Genomic DNA, 25,510 nt, shown 5'->3' with positions numbered 1-25,510 from the left:
ACTTCCGTTTAATCCAGTGGCAAAAACCCTTTTCCTTTTGTTGTACACTTGTACGTACTCCATCTCTTCGGAAATTTTCAGATTAGATTTCGGTTTTTTTTCCCTCTCTTACCAGTCAAATCACATTCACAGCGACTGGGAAAGACTAGTGGGGGATCGATTATCAAAAGCTCTGACTTGTGGGTTTCGTGTTCTTCTTCATTGCATTCTCATCTCTAACTTCTTATTCTTTCCAACCTCAAATTTATTCCATCTTAAGCCAAATTTTAAAGCTGCTGTTGAAGAGAAAAGAGAAGAATTTTAAGAAAGATAATACCTTTTGTACAAATATACTCTCTTTTCTTCATCCAACACAAGAATTCCAATAATTTGGGCAACTAATCATGAAATCTCCAGCAACCCTTTTCCCCTTAGTTTTTGCCATCATCTTTCTTCCTTTATCTCACTGCTTTCCCTTCATTGTAATCCATGGTACCCTTCTTTTTCGCCGTCTCTCTAATTTTCATTTTCTTTTGTTATGATTTCATATGCATATCAGCATATGTAAGGATTTAAGGTGCTGAAAAATTCAAATCTTTAGAAAATGTTGCTTACAGTTGTTAATTTTGACATTTATTATCAATTGTTTGGTTACCCTTTTGCTTGATTTCTATATTTCTTGTGATTATGCAAACTGAGGTATAGAATTGAAAACTTAATGTCAAATTTTTGTTCTTCGGTTGTATTTCTTACTTCTATTATAAATATGCATGATTGATTTTTTTTTTCATGTGTGGTTTAGTAAGTGGAAATCAGGTGTAATTTGTCAATAGTGTGAATGTCAGATTTTAGGTTTTTGGTTGCAATATTGATACAAAAATCATGCCTGATTTTTGTTGCAAATAAGAGTGATTAGTTTAGTTTGACGAGATTATGAATGCTTCCCTATTGGCAAGATGAATGTCAATGAGCAAGTTGAACAATAGTATTTGGTTATAGGAAAGCCCAGAAGATGGATTGTTTGGATTACATTCATTTAACAAATAGAATGGTGAATGGGATTTACAAACATAGAAAATATGGATGGCCATATGGGATAAATGGAATATCTTGTTTGTTTATAAAGAAGTGACATTATATTATGATGGCCTTGTATCGAAACATTGACATAATTTTTGGAGGTGTAGGGGATGATACTCCATAGGTTTCTGGAGTGTCTAAATGATAGGTGTTGGTGATTCACTAGGGACTGTATTGCTTTGGCTTGTCAGTGATCAGAGTTGTATCTATGAGTGGCCAAGTGGGGTAATGGATTGCTTTTTAACAAAGTTTTTAGAGGAAGGCAAAAGAGGATTGTTGATCTGTTCTGCCTTGATGAGTGAATGTTTGGCTCCTCAAGTTTATGATGCGTAATCAGTAGTCCAAACTCAGAAGCACAAAAATGGAAGGAGGTCAAAGTTACAGATACTATTGGGGTAATAGCTGTTGTGTGCTTATACTTCCTCCGTTTCGTTTTAAAAGCAACAAATGAATATTTTATATCTCACAAATAATACCCCTTTGTTGCATTTAAAACGAAACGGAGGAAGTATATGATTTGTTTTGGGGGGGGGGGATGGAATATGTCTTTGTTGGGCTGTGGGCTTATTATTTGAGACTTTTTATGTGGCTTGACATTGCTGAACACAAGTACAAATCAACGAAGATATGCTCTTTGAGCTTGCTACTTAACATTTCTCTGTCCATTGCAAGAGAGCCTCTCATACGTAGGCCTTTTGTTTTGTTTCTTCAGTACCTTGATGTTAGCTTTCAAAGTAGAGGGGTTTTTTGGAACCTGACAATGCATTGAACTATCTTTGTCGATAATATCTATTTTACTATACATAATCTCTCCAGTTTTCCACCTCTACTTTCCTCAATAATGCATATACTGTAGTTTTGAAGGACTTTTTACTTGCTTCAAATATTGCGCATCTCTCAGTTCAAGAATCTAGAGTCATGTTATCTCATAATTTCTTCACATGTTTTCCTTGTCCTCTTCGGTTGAAAAGCCTATTTAATACAACAGCTTAATGAAATTGGAAGGAATTTGAGGGGAAATATTGATATCAACACCCTTGCTTCCTACAAGTAAACCAAAACATTAACGGCATGTTTGGTAGTCGTTAATAAATTGCGGTAATGGGAATGAATTTTAAGTGTAATTTTGTTAGGGAGACACCCTTAAAATCTCCATGGGGAGGCATTTTTTCTCCATGGGCAAGCAATCTCACCCCTAAACTTGTGTTTTTGTCTCCAAAGGGAAGTAATTTTCATTACCACTCATTACCACCTACAATGTGGTATTGGATGGGAATGAAAATTCAAGAAGGAAAGTGGACACTTTAGGATAAATTAGCATTATCATGGGAATGGACAATGATATTTTTCACAAAATTACACACAAATTCATTCCCATTACCACCATTTATGACCAACTACCAAACGGGCCGTAAATATTAAGACTTACAAGTTGCATTATAGACCCTTCAATAAACTAGCCATCATTTAGTAATATGCAGTGGAAGTACTTGGTCCCCCATAACTTCCCAATAAGTGCTTCATGAACTTCACAATAGCAGCTTTATAGGTCTAATAACATATTAGCTCCTCTCTTAATGCTCCATTGCAGTTCATAGGACATGCAAACTTGCAAGCATTTGGAATCATGCTTGGGTGCATGGATCACTGTTTCCAAATGTTTATTTAGTTAACTTGTGCACATTTATAGTATGTAATGGTGTATGAAACATTAGCCTTTAGAAGAATGTTGTCAGTACTGCAATTGCAACTATCTGCCAGTATGCAATGGGCATGTGTTGGCCCACAAGCGTCAACTCTATGCGTTACCTAATATTTTTCAATCAGGAAGATCTGAGATACAAATTGAATACCAAACAACTTAAAATTTCTATTATTTTCTTGGATTCACAATGCTATGGATCCTTATTTTCAGTCCTTATGTTTATTTTCTGGTTGTTTGCTTGTTTTATATGGGTCATGCTTTGCTTGGTCATTATAGTTTATTAGTTCATCACGCAGGATTTATTATTTCGTTTTATATGTGGTTTGAGTTTCATTTTCCAATTCCATGCTCGTTTTGGATGATTAATCAAATAATGTAGGAATTGGAGATCAATGCTCTCATCGTGGTATGAAGCAGTTTACTAAGCTTCTAAGTGAGTGGTCAGGGTCAGAAGGATATTGCATGTATGCTCTCTGTCTCTCTCTCTCTCTCTGGTTTTTCCACCTTTCTTTCTCACTATCAGCAAGCGAAGGATTTGTAATGATCATGCCATATGTGAAGGCCCTGCTGCTATACTGGTCTTTCTAGAAAAAAGTATTCTTTAGCATATCGAGTTCGCAATGGTTTTGAGCGTTTCTTATACTCTTCATCCTCAAACGTTTTTCACACTTGGGTTTGGCACAGATGCTAAAATTGTGATGAAAGGAGAAAAAAAGGTGAATACGAGATGAAAAAAAGTAAGAGAATGTATGGGGATGAGGAAAGAACAGGGGATGATTTGATGAGGGAGGAGTTGGTGTTAACTAAAAATAGAAATGTGGAAAACTATCTAGGATTATCTCAATTGAAAACTATGCAAGACATTAAATGCAGGAGTAGTATATTAACTGAGATACTGGCTCTTAGATAATCAAAGATATAATGTGGATGGGTTTTCTCCCATTTTTTTTGCCTAAAACTTCTCCATTCCTCCTTAATCATTCACCTTAAATTGTGTCATTGCTAATTTGTCATGTGTGATTATTTCTCAAGCTCTCAGTTATGTTGTAAGATACAGTAATTTTGTCAATACATATGAATTTTTCTTATGATTTACTTCTTCTGTTAGCTTCTCCCTGTTCTCCAACTATTCGAATATTATAATCACATGCACAAGTTTATGTGTGTACTGATATGATGTCTATTTTTGGTCACTTATTTTGCTCAGCGAAATTGGTGATGGATCCTGGGATTCCTGGTTTATGCCTCTTGAGGATCAGGTAGGGGACAAGAAATTAATAGCTGTAAACAATTAAAGATATAATTAGTAGCTAGATAATTTGTGCTTTATTTGTTGCTGAATAGGTGATGTTGTTGTGTGTTTAATTTATAAGTGAAAGTTTGGCTCTTCCTCATAATAGAGTCTCAATGAAAGGTCATAGCCATTAGAAATGAGCTCTTAATCATTGTCCAAAAAGCTAGAACTTTAATTGTTGAGTAGTGAAGGGAGTATTTTTCTTGTGCTAGAGCACTTTCTAATTGAAATCTATTTGTGCCTTGCAGGCGCAAGTTGTTTGTGACAAGGTGAGAAAGCTGTTGGCAGTGACCTGCAACTTGTGTGTTTGCAATCTGACTGACAATCTAACTTGTTTGGTATTCATAAATAGGTGAAACAAATGAATAAACTCAGTGATGGCTACAATATAGTTGGTTTGTCCCAGGTAACGTCAAATACTCTGTTGATTTTCTTAACTAGCTGGAATCATGCGTTCTGCTCTTATTGTTCTCTAATATCGTGAGCTTACAGGGAAGACATTGTAAATCCGTTCTATTTCTGATCTTTTCTAGATGTAACAGTGCTGAACATCATCATCGTTAAGATTTTTCTCTTTGTAACGTCTATTCTTTTGTATTTTAGGGCAACTTGATTGGGCGGGGTGTTGTGGAGTTTTGTGAAGGAGGGCCACCGGTAAGAAAAACAATTAGAAGTATTAAACTCAGATATTTAAATTTGATATTACTTGTGCAGCTTGCACTGAAAGTTTGTTAATCTGATGCATAATTTTCAACTATATTTTCCTCGTGGTTCTGCCACTGATATTGGCAGTTTGGCATCTAACAGTTGGGTTTAATGCTTAAAACAGGTTAAGAACTTTATTTCACTAGGGGGACCTCATGCTGGCATTGCGTCAATTCCTCTTTGTGGTGTAAGTGCATTTTTCCGTTCTTCCCCTCTTTTCTTCTTCGTTATGATCACTTCATGCTTTAGAATTAGATTGCGTTGGTTGAGACTGCTTGCTTGTTTATCACATTAAGTAAATTAACCTTGTTTAGTATGAAGCTTTGGCTAATATGGGGATCTTTGTTTGCAGACTGGTATTTTCTGCGTTCTTGCAGATGCACTTATCAAGTCTGAGATTTACACAGACTACATTCAGGTGACAACTGTTATTAAGTTGCACAAACGTGTGTCTTTCCAAAGTTCTATACGGCTCAGGCTTCATTTTTATTAACTGGGAAATCCCATGGATTTGCAGGCTCATTTGGCTCCTAGTGGTTACCTCAAAATCCCAAGTGTGAGTATAGTTTTTCTGCATGTTGCATTTTATGCCTTAGTTTTCTCATTAAGGGACCTTTCACTTCACCTAAAATTATCAGTTTCAGGAAAAGTAAGCTCAGATGAGTTTCAACAAGTTCCAGTAATTTCTAATAAGTTATAAAATAAGCTTCAATAAGTTCAGAGTTCTGATAAGTTCAGAAAAATTTCAGGTGAAGGGGATACACCCTTACCTTGCTTCTTTGATAATTTAGCATGCGTAATATGCAATGGGATTTTATATTGCTCTATCATGAAAAAAATCTAGGTTTCAGAACTTGATCTACTGAAGTGATTTAGAGCATGGCTTTGTGTACAGAATTCTAGTTAGCCCATTTTTTTTGCGATCTATTGAATGCATCAATTGACATCATCTATCTTTTCCCAGAATATGGATGGCTACTTAGAGAAATGTAGATTTCTTCCGAAACTTAACAATGAGATACCTGAGGAGAGAAACTCAACTTACAAGGAGCGTTTCAGTAGCTTAGAAACTTTGGTCCTCATTATGGTAATCTTGTAATTTGTTGTATTGTGGTGTTGGGTGTTTGTATGTTCAGCACTTGATTAAATAGTCTTTACTATTACAGTTTGAGCACGACACGGTTCTGGTACCTAAAGAAACCTCATGGTTTGGATACTATCCAGATGGTGCTTTTAGTCCTTTGCTAACTCCCCAAGAGGTATGTATACTTTTTGACTCAATTATTCATGTAGGAAAAATATATATTGAAGCGTCTAGAGTCTCTAGAGTTGCCTTATGCCCTCATATATTGGATCTTTGACTATTTGTCTCCATTGACAGTGTTATGCTTGCGGAGTGCTAGTCTGTTTTTCTTTGTTGATTACTCTTATCTAATAAAGATAGGCATATTGGAGTTTTGAGGTATTCTAGGCTACAGTTTTCTTGTTTTCTTCGTTGTAATATGACAAAAAACATTTTGATATTACAACTGTGTAAAGATTTCACAAATGATTCTAAAGATACTACTTGGGCATTATAAATTTATACAGTCAAAACATGTTTTCTTTTTCTTTTTTTTTGTTTTGCGCGTTTGGGGGGGGGGGGGGGGGTGGGTTTAACTAGCTTCCTTCGTGTGCTGGAGGATAGCTAGAAGAATGTGTGCTTGCCAGCCATAAACCATCTTGTTCTTGACAAGATAACAATTCAGGGGTCTGGCAACCAGAAGGCACAGATCCTCGTGCTGTAACTGCTGTCCAGTAGAAAAGGGTGAAACTCGGGATGTTGGAGCTGGCCACGCCCACGATAATGACAGCTGGATGCTGCGAGTAACAATCTTAAACATGTATAATTTCTTTGGTGTAAAGTTGCATGCTATGGTGGTTTTACCAGTCATGTTACTACTCGGACTTGGGTACTTGTGCCGGCACATGTGTATTTGAGTATTTCTAACAATTTAAGTTTTCGACTCGAGTACTTACTGGAAAATTTTCCTAAATCTTGGACTAGGAGTGTTTATAATGCGAGTCTCAATTGAAGAGTGTTTATAAATCTTGGACTAGGAGTGGTTGTATGCATGTGTTCTTCATTATCCATTTATCCTCAGTCCTCACCTGTTCTTTTTGCAGACGAAGCTTTACACTGAAGATTGGATTGGTTTAAAGACCCTTGATGTTGCTGGAAGAATTAAGTTTGTTAGTGTTGCCGGGAATCATCTCGGAATCTCCCACGAAGATATGAAAAAATACATGGTCCCCTACTTGAAAAGCCAAGAAGAGAAGTTGTACCACTATAAAATCAAGGATACACAAGCATTTGTTCCAAGGACAAAAATTACAAAATCGCGAGTCTCAATTACGAAGGATTCATCCATATATGATTCAGCCACTGTCGATCACTAGTTTCTTGGGGAAGCTGGTTGGGATTTTTCAGGGTCAGTGACTTAATGTCGTTATTATATCATGTACCGGGGCTCTTGAATCAGACTGCAATAATATGCGTTTAAAATCAAACTTCAATATTACATGATGAAAAAAGTGTAGATTAGAAATTAATTTGTAGATGGTTGTTTTCAAGTGGTATGAAGCCAATTATAATGTAACACAGTAGTAGGCATATATCTTGGTAGAAAGCTGTATGCTTATCACTACCTTGGTCATAGATTTGTTGTACGTCACATGTTCGAATCCCCTTCCCCTTCTTTGTACTGCCTTCGTGGCTCCTATAGGCTATAAATAAAAAAAAATAGATTTGTTGTACGTATATGAATTATGCAGTGTCAAATTGCAAACAAGTAATTCTATTAGCTGTTGTGCATTGTGTCCTTTTGGTTAATTTGGTCTTAGCCATCCTCCAGGGGGCAATCAACTCAAATTCGCCGAGTGTGAGTATTTATATTAGTGAGAAGCCTGTGTTTCTCTTCTCAAAGAGTTGGCTGTACATTGTATTTTATCATCTTGTGTAATTATTTCAACACGCCACTCAAAGTTTCGACTCACGAGTTATGGCTAAATCCATGTGTCGTCTCTTGGCGTCATTTCTCCGATTGGTCAAATTTTTTATAAGAGACGAAAATTTAGTGTGCAATTTCTTTACCTGAAGACAGTGGAATATTTGCCAAAAGAAGAAAAAATGAAATCTGTTTTTGTGTCTTTCATCTTCATCCTCACTTTGATCACTCCTCACTTCCCCAGTTCAGCCTCTCTTCCTTTCATTGTCATCCATGGTATGTCTTGCTCTCCAATCACTTCTGCTTCATTAATTACTGATTGCCATTAAAATGCTCATATGGATACTCATTTATATTATACTTACTCGTAAAAAACTTTTTCTACCTAGCATCTACACTGTATACTACTTCCTTCGTCCCATAATATAGTGCTCGCATTCCTTTTTTAGTGTTTCAAAATGTTGTGCATATTTTTTTTTATCAATTTGTTTCGATTATATTATCCTTCATTTTTACATAAAACTTTTCAAAGTACTCCTACCTTTCTTGTAAAATATATGCCTCTATTTATTGTTTTACCCCATTTTAAGGAATATTTATTGCTCTTTCATGTTATTTTAAAGAAAAAAAAACTAGTTTCAAGACAAAAGTACCTAACAAACATTTACTTAAATATATGTTTTTGTGAAATCCTAAAACTTCTTTCATTTACCTAAATTCTTGTAAAAAATGAAAAATGAGCAATATATTATAAGACGGAGGGGTATTAATAAAGACTTGTTTATAGTTGTATATAAGTTGCAAGTTATTTGACATGCAAATTTAGGATCACGATAGACAGAGTAAAGAAATACTTCCTTCGTTTCTTAATAAGTGCAACATAGAGAAAGTGGGGGAATACCAAGGAATGTAGAGAGAGAAAGTTGGGTCCACAATAAAGTAGAGTAATTCAAGTGATGAAACACAAAAGTTGTGGTCCCTCTTGCTTTTTGGTGGCATATTTGTAATAATATTGAGCTTTTTTTTATCATTTTGAGCTTGGTTGCACTTATTGTGACTATTCTAAATAAGGAAAGTGTTGCACTTATTAAGAAACGGAGGTAGTAGATTATTAATAGTCTCGAAATCAGTGAGAGGATTAGAGTGGTTGGATTATTAGGTGCTTGAATATTTCCATTTACTTTATTTATCATGCTTCTAGAATAATTGCTTCCTTCGTTTCGAAATATTCGCTATACTTTAAAAATTCCAGCATTTATTAGTGAGGTTTGACTATGCATTATTTACTATTAGATAAAATCAAATATTTTAATGTAATATGTTGTTTGATTTGTCGCAACGTATATTTTTAGAGAATCATAATTTTATACTTTACTCTAATACATAATAAAATATATTAATAGTAGTCAAAGTAGTGCATCGGCAAGCGTCAAAATCAAACTGTAGCGAGTAATTTGAAACGGAGGAAGTAAATTTTTTGGTTGCAACTAATAAATACGGGAGGTAGTAAGTTTGGACGATGCATACGAATTACAACACACCTTTTAAGAAGCAACTAGTTATTAGGCCCGGGCTATGCCCCGGGTAAGAAAATTTTCATTTATTAATATTGTACTTTTATATGATATCACTAAATACAACTTGGTCTAGTGGTTTAAACTTTAGTACATGAACTTGAGGTCACGGAATCAAAACCTATACCATGCAATCTCTATTTTTTTTTATTGTACATGGATTACATGAACTAAAACTCCCTCGGGAGAGCGCCACGTGGCACCGTTCCTGGTTTACGCACGCCTTTTAATATATTAGTATAGATTAGGTTTTAGGCTCGGGCTTTGCTCTGAGTAATTATAATATTCGTTTACTAACATTTTACTTTTATAAATATGACGCCAAACATCATTTATTTGGTGGTTAGGAACGCCTTTTAATATATTAGTATGTATAGATATATGAATAGAAACACAAAAATATATATAAGTAAAATCAGTTTTGATTAGGAAATTCAGGCTTAGTTAGTAATGATGGGTTTAGTCGAAGTGAAACTAGATGATGAGAATAGGATCCAAGTTGGAGGAACATGATATATCTGATCTTGTTAAACGGTAGGAGTACTTATCTGACTTGTTGCCTAGTTCTTTTTATTACTGACGATAGGCTTTGTAGGCTACTATTGGTCAACGATAATAAATGACGGGATTGATAGAGATTTGGAGTAGTTTTTCAAGGAAAAACTCGTGTCTATAACAAGAATCCATCTCTAAACATGTGTTTTTCTTCATCCATTTGCATTACCGTCTATTACACTTTAGAAATAGTGTGAAATAAAAAGTTCGTGAAAAAAATCGCATGTTTTGGGTTGGAAATCTTAGGATCATTTCGTATGCGTTCGTATCCGTCCGGCGGTAAGAGCGAGTTCTTTCTAGTGTCTTCTTTGTTCTTGTTCTAATTCGGGCAAAGATCTAACCAAAGTTCGGAAAAAAAGTAGATTTTCGCTATGGTAACATATAGAAATTTTCCTTGCATGAATCAAATGCCATTACCACCATTTATTTCCGCCTAGGTTGTACGTCATGTAATTTGTTGCATTTCATGTTTTGCATACCATGTTTTACTAAGAGGAGAGTATTTTAGGTAGTCTTTCAAGCTAATGTGTTTCTTGAAATTTTGTTTATTCATGTATTTTGTCTTCAGGGATTGGACAAGATTGTAGAGTTAAGAAAGTTTCTGAGCTCATTAAGCAGTTAAGCCATTGGTCAGCTACTGACGGATATTGCATGTATGTCTGTTAATTCCTTTGATTATCCTGCTTTTGTAGATTATATAAACTCATTATGTTCCATTTTTGCAGTAATTAAGCCTAAACTTCATGCTTTCTAGTTTCTCATTGTTTTCTTTCTTGTGAATCTTCAGAGAAAGTAGCCACGGAAAACTGAGCTCCTGGCTTTTACCCCTGAAGGATCAGGCGGCGATTGCCTGCAGCAAGGTGACAGTGCAGTCACACAACTTATGACTTTTAACTATGAGATACAGAAATCATAGTTGCTTGATTTATTAGTGTGAGATAATCGTGTGCTATCAAAATGACATACAGGTGAAGCAAATGAAGGAGCTTAGTCAAGGTTATAACATTATCGGTCTCTCTCAGGTATTAATTGCTTAATCATTTTTTCTAGTTTGGGTAAGAAACTATTGCAGTCTTTCGCTAAAGCTTAAGCTTGTTGCAGGGGAATTTAATCGCAAGAAGCATAATTGAGTTCTGTGATGGAGCACCAAAAGTAAGAAGAATTTGATATATACACTTTTGCAACGGACAATGTTCTTTTCTACTTTTGCCGTCTTTGGTAATGGTCTTGATGGCACCAAACAGGCATATAACTTCATTTCATTAGCAGGGCCACATGCTGGAATAGGTTCACCACCTTTCAACCTTGTAAGCATCATAATCTCTTCATTCCTACATTTGGAGATTATGGTTTAACAGTTTATTTGATGCATGGAAATTGCATTTGAAAATTTTCTATCATCAGCGCGTAAATAGCAGTTTCAGATGACATTTCTTCCTCTGCTTGTTTCATATGCAGTTTATAGGGGTGCACTTTGTAGCAGTAAAACTTATCAATTTTGGTATCTACAGAAAATTTATCCAGGTAAGAATCTCACTTGACATATGTATTATAGGTGCTTATTTCTTATCAATGTTGCAACCCCGTTTCTGATATTTTGGAGGCTCAAGGGCGAACCTACATATCGTGGCCCCTAATTAGGTCCAAGTTTTTTGAATGTTTGATTTTTCGGTCTAGACCGAAAAAATAATTAGTTGTTTGGTCCTAATTTTTTGAAGCTTTGAATTTCGATCCGTACCGCGAATAATTTTTTTTGTTGGCTTTTACATAACTTCTATAGAAGATTTAATTTAAGAATAGTATTTTTTTATGGATATTACATCAAACTTTTATTTGCAGTATTGCAGAGAAAACAAAAACTTACCCAAAAATTTTGAGTGTTTGGCATTGAATTGGAAAACAAGTGGGAGTGTTGAATAACAAACTGAATTTGATTGGAGGAGTGATAGGTGGTAGAGTAAGCGTAATTCTTAGCCACATTTGCAGTATTGTAGTGATCTTTTCTTTTCTTTTTCATTTTCCTTCTCTCTACTTTTCCATTTATTCTCTCGTTTGCTTTTACTTGGACGATGTGTTTTAGGGGCCCTAGGCACCTTCCCCTCTCGCCTATGCCCAAATACGACCCTACAATGTTGTATAATCTGCTATCTGTTTTACAATTAGATTCTCACAAATTTAATTCAATAAATCTCTGTTGTTCCTTTGAAATCCAGAAAAATTTGGCTGTCAGTGGTTATATCAAAATCCCAAATGTAAGCAATGTTTCTACTTACATCGGTTGGTTCAGATTTTTGATGTCTATTGCAGTTTTTATTTACATGTCAACAACCATCTTTAATCTTCATGTTGTATACTTCAGAATATTCCTTCATATCTTGAAAACTCTAAATTCCTTCCGAAGCTTAATAACGAAATACCAAATGAAAGAAGCTCGATCTACAAAGAAAGATTCAAAAGTTTAGAGAACTTGGTGCTTATTAAGGTGAGCAAGTTTTAAGAGAAAATTATTTTAAATATTATACGATACAGTAAGATAAAACTAACATCCATTTTGGCTCATAAAACAGTTCGACAATGAACACGTTCTAATTCCAAAAGAAACCTCATGGTTTGGGTATTACCAGGACCATTCCTTCCGTAGTGTGCTACCTGCCAGAGAGGTGAATTATTCTTTCGAGTTTGTTTCTATGAATGTTACCATGCATCAAATTCATTTTTATGTTTCTGAAACGCAGACGAAGCTTTTCGTTGAAGATTGGATTGGTTTAAAAGCACTAGAGGAAGCAGGGAAGGTAACGTATGTAACTTTACCAGGAGATCATCTAGCAATCTCAGATGATGGTCTGAAAAAATACATTGTGCCCTTCTTGAAGAACAAAGACTTGACATGGCATAACGCAACACCACGCGTACTTGTGCCTGACCTGAAACCGATCTTATTGAGGATAAAAAGGCAATGTCCTAATGACGTGCAGGTGATAAGACGGTAATACCTCCATGACATTTCCAGATCTTAGATAGTTGCCATCACAATATATAGTATTTGTATTATAGTTAAGGCTCCTGTGAAGGTTTATCATCTTAATAAATTTTGTGTTTCAATACTGATATTGTTACTTGTTAGCAAACTTACCGCATGACAGATCAAGATGAGTGAGCCCGTCCTAACCAATTTTTTTTTGAAATGAACATTAATTCATTGATTCAAAGTCATACGACATCTACAATATATAGAAGTCAAAATTAAAAAAATACATATCAAAATGAAATAAATACAATTCTAATATGACAAAACCACGATCGTTGAGTAGATCTAACAATTCTGAAACCCTTGTCTTTCACATCGTTGTCTAATGCAACCTTCTCACTAGTGAGGTTTGTTAATTATCGCCCCCAAAATTACTTAAAATCGCCATAAATCTATTTTTTCGGACTATTTTACCCTTTCCTCTTTTCCACTCCATCCACCACCCCACCACCATCCCCTACCTCTCCACTCCAGTTGTGACCCTCCACCGCCGTCACCTACCTCCCCCAACCACCACCATCACCCACATACGATTATCCCAAAAAAAATTTAGGCTTGGGCGAACGTCTGCGGTGGACGTTCCACCCATGGCCGGAACGTCCAGGCCAGACGTTCCAGCCATGGGGCTAACGTCCACCGCGGACGTTCGCCCAAGCCTAAAAAAATTTCAGTTCACCGCGTAATACGTTCTAACTGAGTTTGTGGATGAAAGGGACATCAGATTTAGTAGCGAGACGTATGCGAGTGTAGAGTGTGTTGGGTGGTTGTTGTTGGTCTTCACGAAGGTTCATGTTGGGTTCTGGTGCTGGAGTTGTTGTTGGTGGTGGTTCTACGGCAGCCATTGATGGAACAAAGGTTTTAGGAGGGAGAGACAGTGGAGATTTTGGAGTGTTTGCTTTGCTTCTTTAGTGGTGGAATTTTTGTGACGATTTGGGAATGAAGAGTTGGGGGAGAGTAAGAGGAAAGTTTAGGACTTTAAAAGTGTTGTTTGAAGTTCTAATGGATGATGTGTATTGGGAAGGATGTGCGCCCATGCTGTAATTTTGAAGTTCTAATGGATGATGTCGTGAATGCAGGCAAAACAAAGCTCTTGATAATCTTGACACTGACGTTGACGAGTTGAATTCCAGGGTGAAAGGGGCTAACCAGCGTGCTCGTCATCTGCTTAACAAGTGACATAGTGGTGGTGGGTGCTTGGCAGCAGGTGGGTGGTGATGATTTAAGAAAAAAAAAGAGAGAAGGTTATAGAGGTAATTTTAACTATTTTTTAGGCGATTTTAAGTAATTGTTGGGCGATGTATAGAAGTTCAGGTGGAAAAAACCTTATCGGTCACTTAGTTACAGATGCAGTTTTGTAAAAACCCCATCAGAAAAACAATTTAAAAAATGGAAATGAAAGCTGGGAACATAATCTGATGCGGTCCTCCTGTGGACCGCATCAGATTATAAATCTGATGCGGTTTTGGGAAAATCTGTGAGGCTTAGAAACACGCGGCTCAGTAATTCTCGTCCACATTCTCTCCCACGCGGCCCAACTATCCCTCACTCCACTCCCACCCCTCATTTCCACTCAAACCCTAACTCCTTCACCCTCTTCTGATTTCCTCAAACCCCCACCTCCCAACAAACCCTTACTCTCTCACTTCTTCTCACTCTTCCTCTGATCTCCTCAAACCGCCACTCAAACCCCCACCTGCCAACAAACCTTAATCGCCCTCCCTCATCAGACAACATATACCATCTTTGACTTCTTCGTTCGTCTCTCCATCTTCGACTTTCTCGTTTTTCTCTCCATCTTCGTCGCTGCTTCCTCACTCGTCGTCACTCGTCTCTTCATATACGTCGCTGCTTCCTCACTCGTCGTCTCGTCTCGCCGTCGACCTGATTTCGCGCTCTGGTGAAGATTTGAATTCTTTGCCGTCGTTCACCCAAAAAAGCTTGAAGATGCGTCTCGTCGAATTCATCCCTCGCCTTCCCTCGTCTCATCATTCTCGTCAAATTCAGATATGGTTTTGTTTGCATCATCCAAGACATCGTCGAAATTCGTTTTTAATTTGTATAATCTAGTTTATTTTTTGTTTGTACAATATTTGTTCTTTAATTTAGTTTGTAGATCTGGTTTTTTCGAATTTTAATTTATTTTTTTAATGTTTAATTCCTGTAAATTCCCATTGACTATCGATTAATTCGTCCTATCAATTCGTCTCAATGTTTTGGTTGTTTTCTAGTATTGCTGTCGCTGTTGATATATTTTTGTTGTTGCCAATTTTTTTTGAAACCCTATCCGTACTTTCTGATGCAGTCCTATTCATAATTGCATTAGATTCTAACGAATCTAATGCGGTTTTGGACCGCATCAGATTATTTCTCAGAGCTGTTGTGTACCCATTTGATGCGGACCAAAATCGCATCCGTAAGCCCGATTGTGACCGCATCAAATGGGGGTTTTTTCCACTAGTGTCTGTAAGAGGGTCTGTCGATATTTTGTAGTTTTGAAGTAGAATTGGATTTAATTCAGGTGATTGCAAACGAAGTCTTGACATCTGTTGCAACTCCGCATGAATTTCGATCAACAAATCAACATATTGAATTACACAAAAACCCAAAAATAGATTCTCTAGACTCTCACATGGAGAGATAAAACCCAATATATGGGTAGACATAACCCAATATATGAGTAGAAAAACTCTCAATTAGATAGAGACTGAAGTTTATTAAAAACATAAACATAAGAAAAAACTAGTAATAAAAGGAGAAAAGGGGCTTACCACCGCCCAAAAGGGTGGTGGTAGCTCCTAATAGGTTAAAAATTAGGGTTTTGTATGTTGGGTATATGGTTCATATGGAGCTCATGGAGGTGTATGGGTGTGGAGATGAGGTTGCGTAGAAGGGAAAACGTCGATAAGGGTTGCATAGGGTCTCGCCTGATCGGGTCGGGAAAGGGCGCCTGTTCGGGCCATCAACGAACTTGGCAACAACATGTTTTGAAGGCTCGCCCAATGACTTCGGGCCATCTCGCCCGATCGGGCGAAACAACGAACTATGACACGCGCAATGTTCGCCCGGTCGAGCCCGAGGCAGCTGTAGCTTAAGATTTAAGTGCTCGATCGGGAGGGTATTGCTCGACCCGATCGGGCGGTGTGTGTTTTAGGCGGTTTTCGTTTCCAAAACGCATTATTCCCGAGGGGAGTATAAATAGATACTCTAATACGTTTTTTATTGTGTCCTACATCATTATTCAGATATTAGAGAGAGAGAAAGCTAGAGAGAGAGAGAGTTCTTGGAGCGTTTTTGTAATCTTTCTTGAACGTTCATCGATTCAAGTGCATATTCGTGGTTTTTCTGGTTTCCACGTGACAATAGTTACAGATTTTATTTTTGCCAAAATTCTTTCCACCATTAGTTTGAGAAGGATTATTAGATTTATTAACAAACTTATTGTCGATTCAATCTCTCTGAGTTAAGGCATCCTTAACATCCTGCAAACTCAAATCATCTCTACCATGCAATAAAGTATGTCAAAAGTGATTATACGAAGGTGGTAAAGAACACAGCAACAACTTGATAGCCATATCCTCATCGTCGATCTCAACATCGATCTTTTGCAAAAATCCATAATAATAGAGAAGAATTCATGTAAATGAGACTCAAGCGATTTACCTTCTTCTAGACTGAGATCATGAAGTCTAGATTTGAGTAGTAGACGGTTGGTCACATTTTTTTTCATATAAAGTTAACTCCAACTTCAACCACAAACCCCCATTAGTCATCTCCTTGGCAACCTCTCTCAAAACTTCATTAGAGAGACATAAATGAATTTCTGAGAGAGCCTTCAAATCGGTCTACTCCCACTTGTCATCCGTCATACCTGAAGGCTTTTTGGATACACCATGTTTTGAAATTACAACTATGAAAAGATTTCACAAATGATTCTAAAGATAGTACTTGGGCATTATAAACTTATACAGTCAAACCATGCATGCTTTCTTTATTTTTTGTTTTGGGGATGGGGTGGGGGGTTAACTAGCTTCCTCTTGTGCTAGAGGATAGCTAGAAGAATGTGTGCTTGCCACCCATAAACCATCTTGTTCTTGACAAGATAACATTTCAAGGGTCTGGTTGTAAGTTCTATTGACTATCAATCTAGCAAGTAATATCAAACAATACTAGAACAACAAATAACAAAGCAAGAAATAACACACAAGAATTCTTACGTGTAAACTCAAGAACTGGGAGAAAAACCACGAAGATGCACTAGGAATCAATGAACGTTCAAGAAAGATTACAAAAGCGCTCCAAGAACTCTCTCTCTAATATGTGAATAATGATGTAGGATCAAATAATATACGTATTAAGGCATCTATTTATACCCCCTCGGGAAAGCGCGTTTTCGGAACGAAAACAAACTAAAAATACCCCTGCCTGATCGGGTTGGGCGAGACACGCTCGATCGGGCACTTAAGCCCAAACGCTAACATTGCTTTGGGATCGAGAAGCTAACGCCCGTGTCGTAAGTCGCTAACATGGCCCAATCGGGGGAGCCCAAAATCTGCCCTGCTGCAGAATCTGTTGCGGGCCCGATCGGGCGGCCTTGCCCGACTCGATCGGGTGAAGCCACAATTCAACCTATTTGACGTTTTCTCTTCTACGTAATCTCATCTCCACACCCATACACTTCCATGAGCTCCATATGAACCATATACCCAACAATCTCCCACTTGGAGATAGGTGTAAGTGAAGAAAACTTCATACCTTCATCATCCTCTCATTCATTTCAACTCATAATCCACCACCTTCGCTAACAATCAACGAAGACCAAATAAGGCCCTACACAACCTTAGTTTATCACAAGTGACACTCTTAGTGAGCATATCCACTGGGTTCTTAGCACCCAACACTTTCTCCAGACTCAACTCATTCTCCTCCACTAAACTCCTGATGTAGTGAAAGCGCCTACGAATGTGCTTAGTCCTACAATGATACATGGGATTCTTAGCCAAATGTACTGCACTTTGACAATCACTATAAAGTATCACCTTCTCCTGTTTAATACCCATCTCCTCAAGAAAACCGATAAGCCATACCATCTCCTTACCTGCCTCCGACATAGCCACATACTCAGACTCTATTGTAGACAAAGAGATACACTTTTGTAACTTGGACATCCAACTCACTGCAGTACCCCCTACAGTAGAGACATATCCAGATGTACTTTTGCTTGTATCGATATCTCTACAGAGATCAACATCAATATAACCCTCAAGCTTTACTCCCTTTTGTTAGAAACAAAGCCCCATACTTAAAGTGCCCTTCAAGTACCTTGGTAACCACTTTGCAACATCCCAATGTTTCTCACCTGGATTAGAAACAAACCTACTAACAACTCCCACTGCAAAAGCAATGTTTGACCTTGTGCACACCATGGCATACATCAAGCTCCCAACAGGTGAAGCATAGGGAACAGTGGCCATCCGCTCCTTTTCTGCTTCCGTAGTTGGTGAATGCTCCCTTGTCAAATTGAGATCACTAGAAAGCGGCAAATTTCTAGATTTAGAATCTCCTACAGTAAACCTCTTCAGCACCTTAAGAATATAGTCCTCCTGAGACAATTTCAACATACCGGTAGACTTGTCCCTGAAATTCTTCATGCCCAAGATTTGTGTAGATTCACCCAAATCCTTCATCTCAAATACATGTGACAACTTTCCCTTCACACATTTTATCACCTCCATGCTCGTACCAACAATCAACATATCATCAACATACAGAAGTAAGTAAACATTATCATTTACATACCTTTGAAAATAACAACAATGATCATTATCAGCTCTCTTGAACCCACTGTTACACATGAAAGTGTCAAACTTTATGTACTACTGTCTAGGAGCCTGCTTCAATCCATATAAGCTCGTCTTGAGCTTGCACACCAAGTTCTCCTTATCATGAACTCTAAACCTATCTGTTTGCTTCATGTAGATCTCCTCATCCAAATCACCATGTAGAAGCGCATTCTTAACATCCATTTGTTCTAAGAACAAATTTTCAGCAGCAACAATAGCCAACAAGATAATAATGGTAGTCAACTTCACAACAGGAGCAAATATTTCATTATAATCTATACCCTCCTTTTGTAGAAACCCCTTTACTACCAATCTCGCCTTATACTTGACACTTCCATCAGGCTCTTTCTTCAATCTAAAGATCCACTTGTTGCTAAGTGCTCTCATACCTGCAGACAATGCAGACAACTCCCATGTATAATTCTTTTGCAGGGACTTCATCTCATCTTTCATGGCTATCTCCCACTTAGATGAATCAGTCAAATTTTTTGCTTCCCTGTATGATTCTGGTTCACCTGCATCAGTTAATAGCAAATAAAACATAGAAGGTGAATAACGAACAAGTGTTTTGGACACCCTTGCGGATTTGACTATTCTCCCTGTACTAGAACTATAGCCTCTTGGTTGTATGACAATAGCACCCTCTGAATCACCAGGCTGTAAGATATTTTTGACTCTTCAGAATCAGACCCTGCAGAAGTGTGAACTTCATCTCTATGTTGCTCAACCTATCCTGGAACAGTGACATCCCTTCCATCCATGCCTCCAATCTCCACAACCTCCTTCTCCTGAACTCCCACTATCTCAGTAATCTCAGATTTATCACCATATACATCCTTATACAACTTAGTCTCATCAAAAGTGACATCACAATGTCTCAAAATCTTCTTACCTTTTGGTTCGCAACATCGATACCCATACTTCTCAGAACCATACCCTATAAAATAATATTTAACATCCTTTGGCTCTAACTTGTCATGTTTTTCAGACTGAATATAAGCAACACAACCAGATAGTTTTAGGAAAGAAAGATCTACCTCCTTTCCACTCCAAACCTCCTCTGGCAACCTGGACTTCAATGGAACTGATGGTCCTCTGTTGATCAGATAAGTTGTTGTATTAACTGAATCTTCCCAGAACGTCTTAGGTATCCCTACATGCAACCTCATACTTATAGCCCTCTCAGTTATTGTCCTGTTCATTCTCTCTGCAACTCCATTCTGTCGAGGTTTTCCTGAAATATTCCTCTTCAGAATGATGTCGTTCTCCTCATAGAGTTTTGGATACTCTTCCAGTTCATACTCACCTCCATCATCAGACTTAATACACTTAATCTTCTTTCTAGTCTGATTCTCAACCTCAGCTTTCCACTTCTTGAAGGTTTCATGTAGCTCAAATTTCTTCTGCATGAAATAGACCCATACCTTCCTGTTGTGGTCATTAATGAAAGTAACAAAATACTGTGAGCCTCCAAGGGATCTGACTGGGGAAAAACCCCACAAATCAGTGTGTACCAGTTTTCGTTTCTCAGATTTCAACTCTTTCTTGACTTTTGTGAAGGTCATCTTTTTCTGCTTGCCATAAACATAGCTCTCACAAAATTTCATGTCAACTGATTTCAACCCTGGCAACTTCCCACTCGAAACTAAAATTTTCATCCCCTTCTAACTCATGTGACCAAGTCTCGTATGCCATAACTTGGTCTCATCCACTGTAGCTACAACAATCATGTCTGTACACCCTGCAATAGTGTATAGAGTTTCCATCTTAGTACCTCTAGCTAAGATCATGGAACTTTGCAAATCTTCCACTTTCCCCCACAGAACATAGTTTTGTAGCCACAAGAGTCCAACTGACTCATAAAAATCAGATTCTTCGCTAAGCCAGAAATGTACCTAACATCATACAGTTTTAATGTCCCTCCATTAGTAATCTTAACCACCACATCTCCCTTCCCCATAATATCCAAGGTCTTATCATCAGCAAGATAAACCTTTCCTAACTTATTTGCCTTGAAGTCATGAAGTAGCTCCCTCATGGGTGAAAAATGAAATGATTCCACCGAATCTAGGATCCATGACTCTATGGGACTATCAACACTCAAAATCAGTGCCTCCTCAACCTCATTCGATGCAGAAAACATCGAAGACTTGTCATTATCCTCCTGTTTCTCACTATGGTTAGATTTTTCACCCTTCTTCTTGGAATGTGGACAATCCCTCTTTGGATGCCCCTTCTCACCACAATTCCAACAGGTAAAACCAGTCCTACCCTTAGACTTACTTCGACCCCTTGACTTTGATCTACCCTGAAAATTCTTCCCTTTTCCCTTTTGTTTTCCCCTCCCTCTATCCTCTGCACTGTATGCTCCACATGATTCTCCACTCTCCTTCCTTCGAATGCTCTCACTAAAAATTAGATCAAGGACAACATCATATACTAATTTCTCTTAACTAGAGAAATTACTAACAGCAGTTACAACAGTTTCCCAAGCAGTAGTAAGGAGGACAACAAAATTAGGGCTTTCACTTCATCCACAAAGACAATATTAACTGAAGATAACTAACTTATTATTAATTTAAATTTATTAATATGTTTAGCAGCAGAACTACCATTATTCATCTCTAAATCAAATAAACGGCGCATCATATATACCTTATTCATTGCCAAGGGCTTCTCATACATATCTTACAATGCTTTGATTAATTTCGTCGTTTTTTTGATATCCTTGACATTGAACGCCACAGTCCGAGCCAATATCAACCGCACCACCGCTAGTGCCTGCCGATCGAGCACCTTCCACTTAGCCTCTTCAATATCATCTGGCTTTGCAGACAAGGGTTGATACATATTCTTTTGATATAAGATGTCTTCTATTTGCATCTTCCAATATCCAAAATATGTTCCATCAAACTTCTCAATTATGATATTTGCATCCTTCATTGTTAATTACTTCTAGATCTAGACAATAAACCATCCTAGCTCTTGATACCACTTGTAAGTTCTATTGACCATCAATCTAGCAAGTAACACTACAAAAAAAAGCTCATATAGCGACAGATTTATGGCGACGGATATATATCTGTTTCTAATTTAGAGACGGAATATTGATAATCCGTCTCTTAATTAGAGACGGATTCAGAATCCGTCTCTAAAATTAGGGACAGATTATCAATATCCGAATCTAAATTTAGGGATGGATTTTAAAAATCCGTCTCTAAATTTAAATATGAATATTCTATTGCACTTCTTTAATTTAGAGACCGATTTTAGAAATCCGTCCCTAATTTAGGGACGGATTTTTAAAATCTGTCTCTAAATTTAGAGACGGATTTTAAAAAATACCGTCTCTAAATTTAAATATGAATATTTTATTACACTTCTTTAATTTAGAGACGGATTTTCAAAATCCGTCTCTAATTTAGGGACCGATTTTTAAAATCCGTCTCTAATTTAGGGGAGGATTTTTAAAATCCGTCTCTAAATTTTAGAGACAGATTTAAAAAATCCGTTTTAAATCCGTCTCTAAATTTACATTTGAATATTCTATTGCACTTCTTTAATTTAGGGACGGATTTTAAAAGTCCTCTCTAATTTAGAGACGAATTTTTAAAATCCGTCTCTAATTTAGGGACGAATTTTTTATCATCCGTCTCTAATTTAGGGACGGATTTTTAAAATCCGTCTCGAAATTTAAACATGAATATTTTATTGCACTTCATTAATTTAGAGACGAATTTTAAAAATCTATCTCTAATTTAGGGACGGATTTTAAAAATCCGTATCTAATTTAGGAATAGATTTTTAAAATCCGTCTCTAAATTTAGATATGATTATTTTATTGCAAATCTTTAATTTAGGGATGGATTTTGAAAACCCGTTTCTATATTAGGGACGGATTTAAAAATTCATCTCTAAATTAGGGACGGATATTTGAATCCGTCTCTAATATTTCTTCTACATATTACCAATATTATGTAGAGAAGTATACAAGTTGTATTTTGTGTAGTTGGTTGGAGCTTCTTCTAGTGTCTTTGAGGTCACAAGTTCGATTCCTACGAACAACGGTTCTTGCGACTGTGGATTCTCCTTATCCTTTCCCTTGTAGAGCTGAATCGGGTTTACTTGAGTGATATTCCGAACTGGTAATGAGATCGACTTGAACTAGGTAGGTAATAATAGGTGATTAAATATAATCACGATAATATTAGGAACTATCTTATCGTTAATTTTGTTTTTTTAAAAATTTTCACTGAATGTAGAGAAGGATTTTGAAAATCCGTCTCTAACTCAAATTTGCGACGAGGGTTTTAGAGAGGTACAATATCTGTCTGCCCATCTAGCGATAGATTTGACCTATTTTAGAGAAAGATTTTGTCCGTCTCTAAATGGACTTTTTTTGGTAGTGTAATATCAAACAATACTAGAACAACAAACAACAAACAACAAAGCAAGAAATAACACACAAGAATTTTTACGTGGAAACCCATGAATTGGGAGAAAAACCACGAATATGCACTAGGAATCGATGAACGTTCAAAAAAAGATTACAAAAGCGCTCCTAGAACTTTCTCTCTCTCTCTCTAATATGTGAATAATGATGTATTAGGCATCTATTTATACCCCCCTCGGGAAAAACGCGTTTTCGAAACGAAAACGGACTAAAAACATCCCCGCGCGATCGAGTCGGGCGAGGCACGCCCAATCGAGCACTTAAGTCTAAATGCTAACATTGCTTTGGGCACAATCGGGCAGCTAACGCCCGTGTCATAAGCTGCTAACGTGGCCCGATCGGGCGAGTCCAAAATCTGCCCTGCTGCAGCATCTGTTGCGGTCCAATCGGGCGAACCCCCAATTCAGTCTGTTTGTCGTTTTCCCTTCTACGCAACGATCTCGACACCCATACACCTCTTTGAGCTCCATATGACTCATATACCCAACACTGGCAACCAAAATGCAGAGATCCTCGTGTTGTGACTATTGTCCAGTAAAAAAGGGTGAAACTACGGATGTTGGAGTTGGCAACGCCCACGATAATGACAGCTGGATGCTGCCAGTAACAATCTTAAACACGTATAATTTTTTTGGTATAAAGTTGCATGCTATGGTGGTTCATTACCAGCTATGTTACTACTCGGACTTGGGTACTTGTGCCAGCACATGTGTATGTCTAACAATCTAAGTTTTCGACTCGAGTACTTACCGGAAAATTTTTCTAAATCTTGGACTAGGAGTGTTTATGATACGAGTCGAGTTCTAGTTCGAGCTAGCTCGACTCGACTCGTTATTATTTGAGTCGAGTCTTAGACGAGTTGAGCTCACTCGAGTCCGAGCTTTGATCGAGCTTTGATCGAGTTGAGCTTTAATTTGACCGAGTAGATTTCGAGTAGCTTGCAAGTATCTCATGTTAAAAGCAATAATAAGATAGAAAAATATTGAACAATTTAAGTATTTTGCTATTGATAATTGGTATTCAAGCTTTTGACGAGTTTTCGAGTTGAGTATTGAGTTGCTCAACTCGACTTACCAACATTTCGAGCCAAGCTCAAGTTCGATTCGAGCTCTGACCGAGTTTTGACCGGGTCGATCTCGAGTAGCTTGCGAGTTGTCTCGTCTCATTTGCATCTTTAGGCATGAATACTTGAGGTAAAATGAAGAGTTTGAGTTACATTCCAGTTAGCTAAGGGTTAGGGTCAATTTTATAGGGATTTTATTAGACAGGGTTTTAATGAATAGGCTTATCATAAGATTAATAAAACATTCCGATAATTTTGAAAAATAAAATAGATATTGTAGAAAAAGAAATACATGTACAAATTAGTATTCAGTTCCTCACTTTTGTCTCTCTACGTTAACTATTTTTCTTGCTCGTTTATTAACGTGCCCATTATGCCGACCCTTTTACAACCCGAACTGATGTCGACCCAACCTGACCCAACCAATAACCGAGTCTATTTCCAATTAGTGCGTTCAACGTTTACTTCACCTCAAAATACAAGTTTCATGGTTGATGAGGTCCAATCAAGTGTAAATATTAGACAATATCACGGCTAATCAAGCCTAATCAGTCCAATAAGTTCAATTTACATAGTTTTAAGTGAACACACGCTTTTTCCTAAACTCATTATCGTACCTTTATTGTCGGTTAGTCTTGAAGTCATATCAGGTCCAATAAACTCTACAGGTCTGCAGTTTCCACCCGTTCACAATCTTCCCGTTCATAGTCTCTATATTGACTATCATAAAACAATCCTCCATGGGTGATGAACTGCCATTTAAGAATTCAAATCGATTCCATGGTTGTATGCATGTATTCTTCATTATCCTCACCCTGCATCAGTAGGTAGGTTTATAGTCTTGAGTTTCTTTTTGCAGACGAAGCTTTACACTGAAGATTGGATTGGTTTAAAGACCCTTGATGTTGCTGGAAGAGTTAAGTTTGTTAGTGTTGCCGGAATCATCTCGGAATCTCCCACGAGGATATGAAAAAATACATGCTCCCCTACTTGAAAAGCCAAGAAGAGAAGTTGTACCACTATAAAATCAAGGATGCACAAGCATTTGTTACAAGGACAAAATCACAAAATCGCGAGAATCAATTATGAAGGATTCATCCATGTATGATTCGGCCACTGTCGATCACTAGTTTCTTGGGGAAGCTGGTTGGGATTTTTGAGGGTCAGTGACTTAATGTCGTTATTATATCATGTACCGGGGCTCTTGAATCAGACTGCAATAGTGCGACTCAATACGTTTAGAATCA

The 25,510-nt window shown here is 37.3% G+C and overlaps 2 protein-coding genes across 4 annotated transcripts; both read left to right on the top strand.

The window, feature by feature from the left end:
• Window positions 1–25,510, top strand: LOC104892862 (uncharacterized). 3 transcript variants are annotated; one of them, XM_019249497.3, is made up of 12 exons: window positions 1–471; window positions 3,144–3,228; window positions 3,972–4,023; window positions 4,307–4,327; window positions 4,411–4,464; window positions 4,662–4,712; window positions 4,888–4,950; window positions 5,116–5,181; window positions 5,281–5,319; window positions 5,728–5,850; window positions 5,930–6,022; window positions 6,930–7,527. In XM_019249497.3, exons 1-12 carry the CDS (start codon window positions 384–386, stop codon window positions 7,200–7,202), a joined length of 1,008 nt encoding a protein of 335 aa, XP_019105042.2. In that variant the 5' UTR covers window positions 1–383; the 3' UTR covers window positions 7,203–7,527. The 3 variants fall into 3 exon arrangements, with proteins under 3 accessions (XP_019105042.2, XP_048500881.1, XP_019105041.2); XM_048644924.2 differs by lacking the exons at window positions 1–471; window positions 6,930–7,527 and adding exons at window positions 482–1,745; window positions 25,123–25,510; XM_019249496.3 differs by lacking the exon at window positions 1–471 and adding an exon at window positions 492–1,745.
• On the top strand, window positions 7,795–12,987 carry LOC109134995 (uncharacterized). The gene is made up of 11 exons (XM_019249498.3): window positions 7,795–8,026; window positions 10,448–10,532; window positions 10,667–10,739; window positions 10,848–10,901; window positions 10,981–11,031; window positions 11,124–11,186; window positions 11,338–11,403; window positions 12,093–12,131; window positions 12,239–12,361; window positions 12,447–12,539; window positions 12,615–12,987. The coding sequence occupies exons 1-11, from the start codon at window positions 7,933–7,935 to the stop codon at window positions 12,867–12,869; spliced, it is 996 nt and encodes a 331-aa protein (XP_019105043.2). The 5' UTR covers window positions 7,795–7,932; the 3' UTR covers window positions 12,870–12,987.

Source organism: Beta vulgaris, chromosome 5 (assembly GCF_026745355.1).
Source record: "Beta vulgaris subsp. vulgaris cultivar EL10 chromosome 5, EL10.2, whole genome shotgun sequence".
Classification (NCBI taxonomy): Eukaryota; Viridiplantae; Streptophyta; class Magnoliopsida; order Caryophyllales; family Amaranthaceae; genus Beta; species Beta vulgaris.
Note: the sequence above shows the minus strand (reverse complement) of the source record. Positions and strands in the feature narration are given on the sequence as shown.

Excerpts from the sequence above, each read along its gene's own strand:
- LOC104892862 (XM_019249496.3), top strand. The coding sequence starts at position 1,595 with ATGGAATATGTCTTTGTTGGGCTGTGGGCTTATTATTTGAGACTTTTT. Across the intron at positions 3,229-3,971 it reads GGGTCAGAAGGATATTGCAT|CGAAATTGGTGATGGATCCT; the intron begins GTATGCTCTCTG and ends TATTTTGCTCAG. Across the intron at positions 6,023-6,929 it reads CTTTGCTAACTCCCCAAGAG|ACGAAGCTTTACACTGAAGA; the intron begins GTATGTATACTT and ends TTCTTTTTGCAG.
- LOC109134995 (XM_019249498.3), top strand. The coding sequence starts at position 7,933 with ATGAAATCTGTTTTTGTGTCTTTCATCTTCATCCTCACTTTGATCACT. Across the intron at positions 10,533-10,666 it reads GCTACTGACGGATATTGCAT|AGAAAGTAGCCACGGAAAAC; the intron begins GTATGTCTGTTA and ends GTGAATCTTCAG. Across the intron at positions 12,540-12,614 it reads GTGTGCTACCTGCCAGAGAG|ACGAAGCTTTTCGTTGAAGA; the intron begins GTGAATTATTCT and ends TCTGAAACGCAG.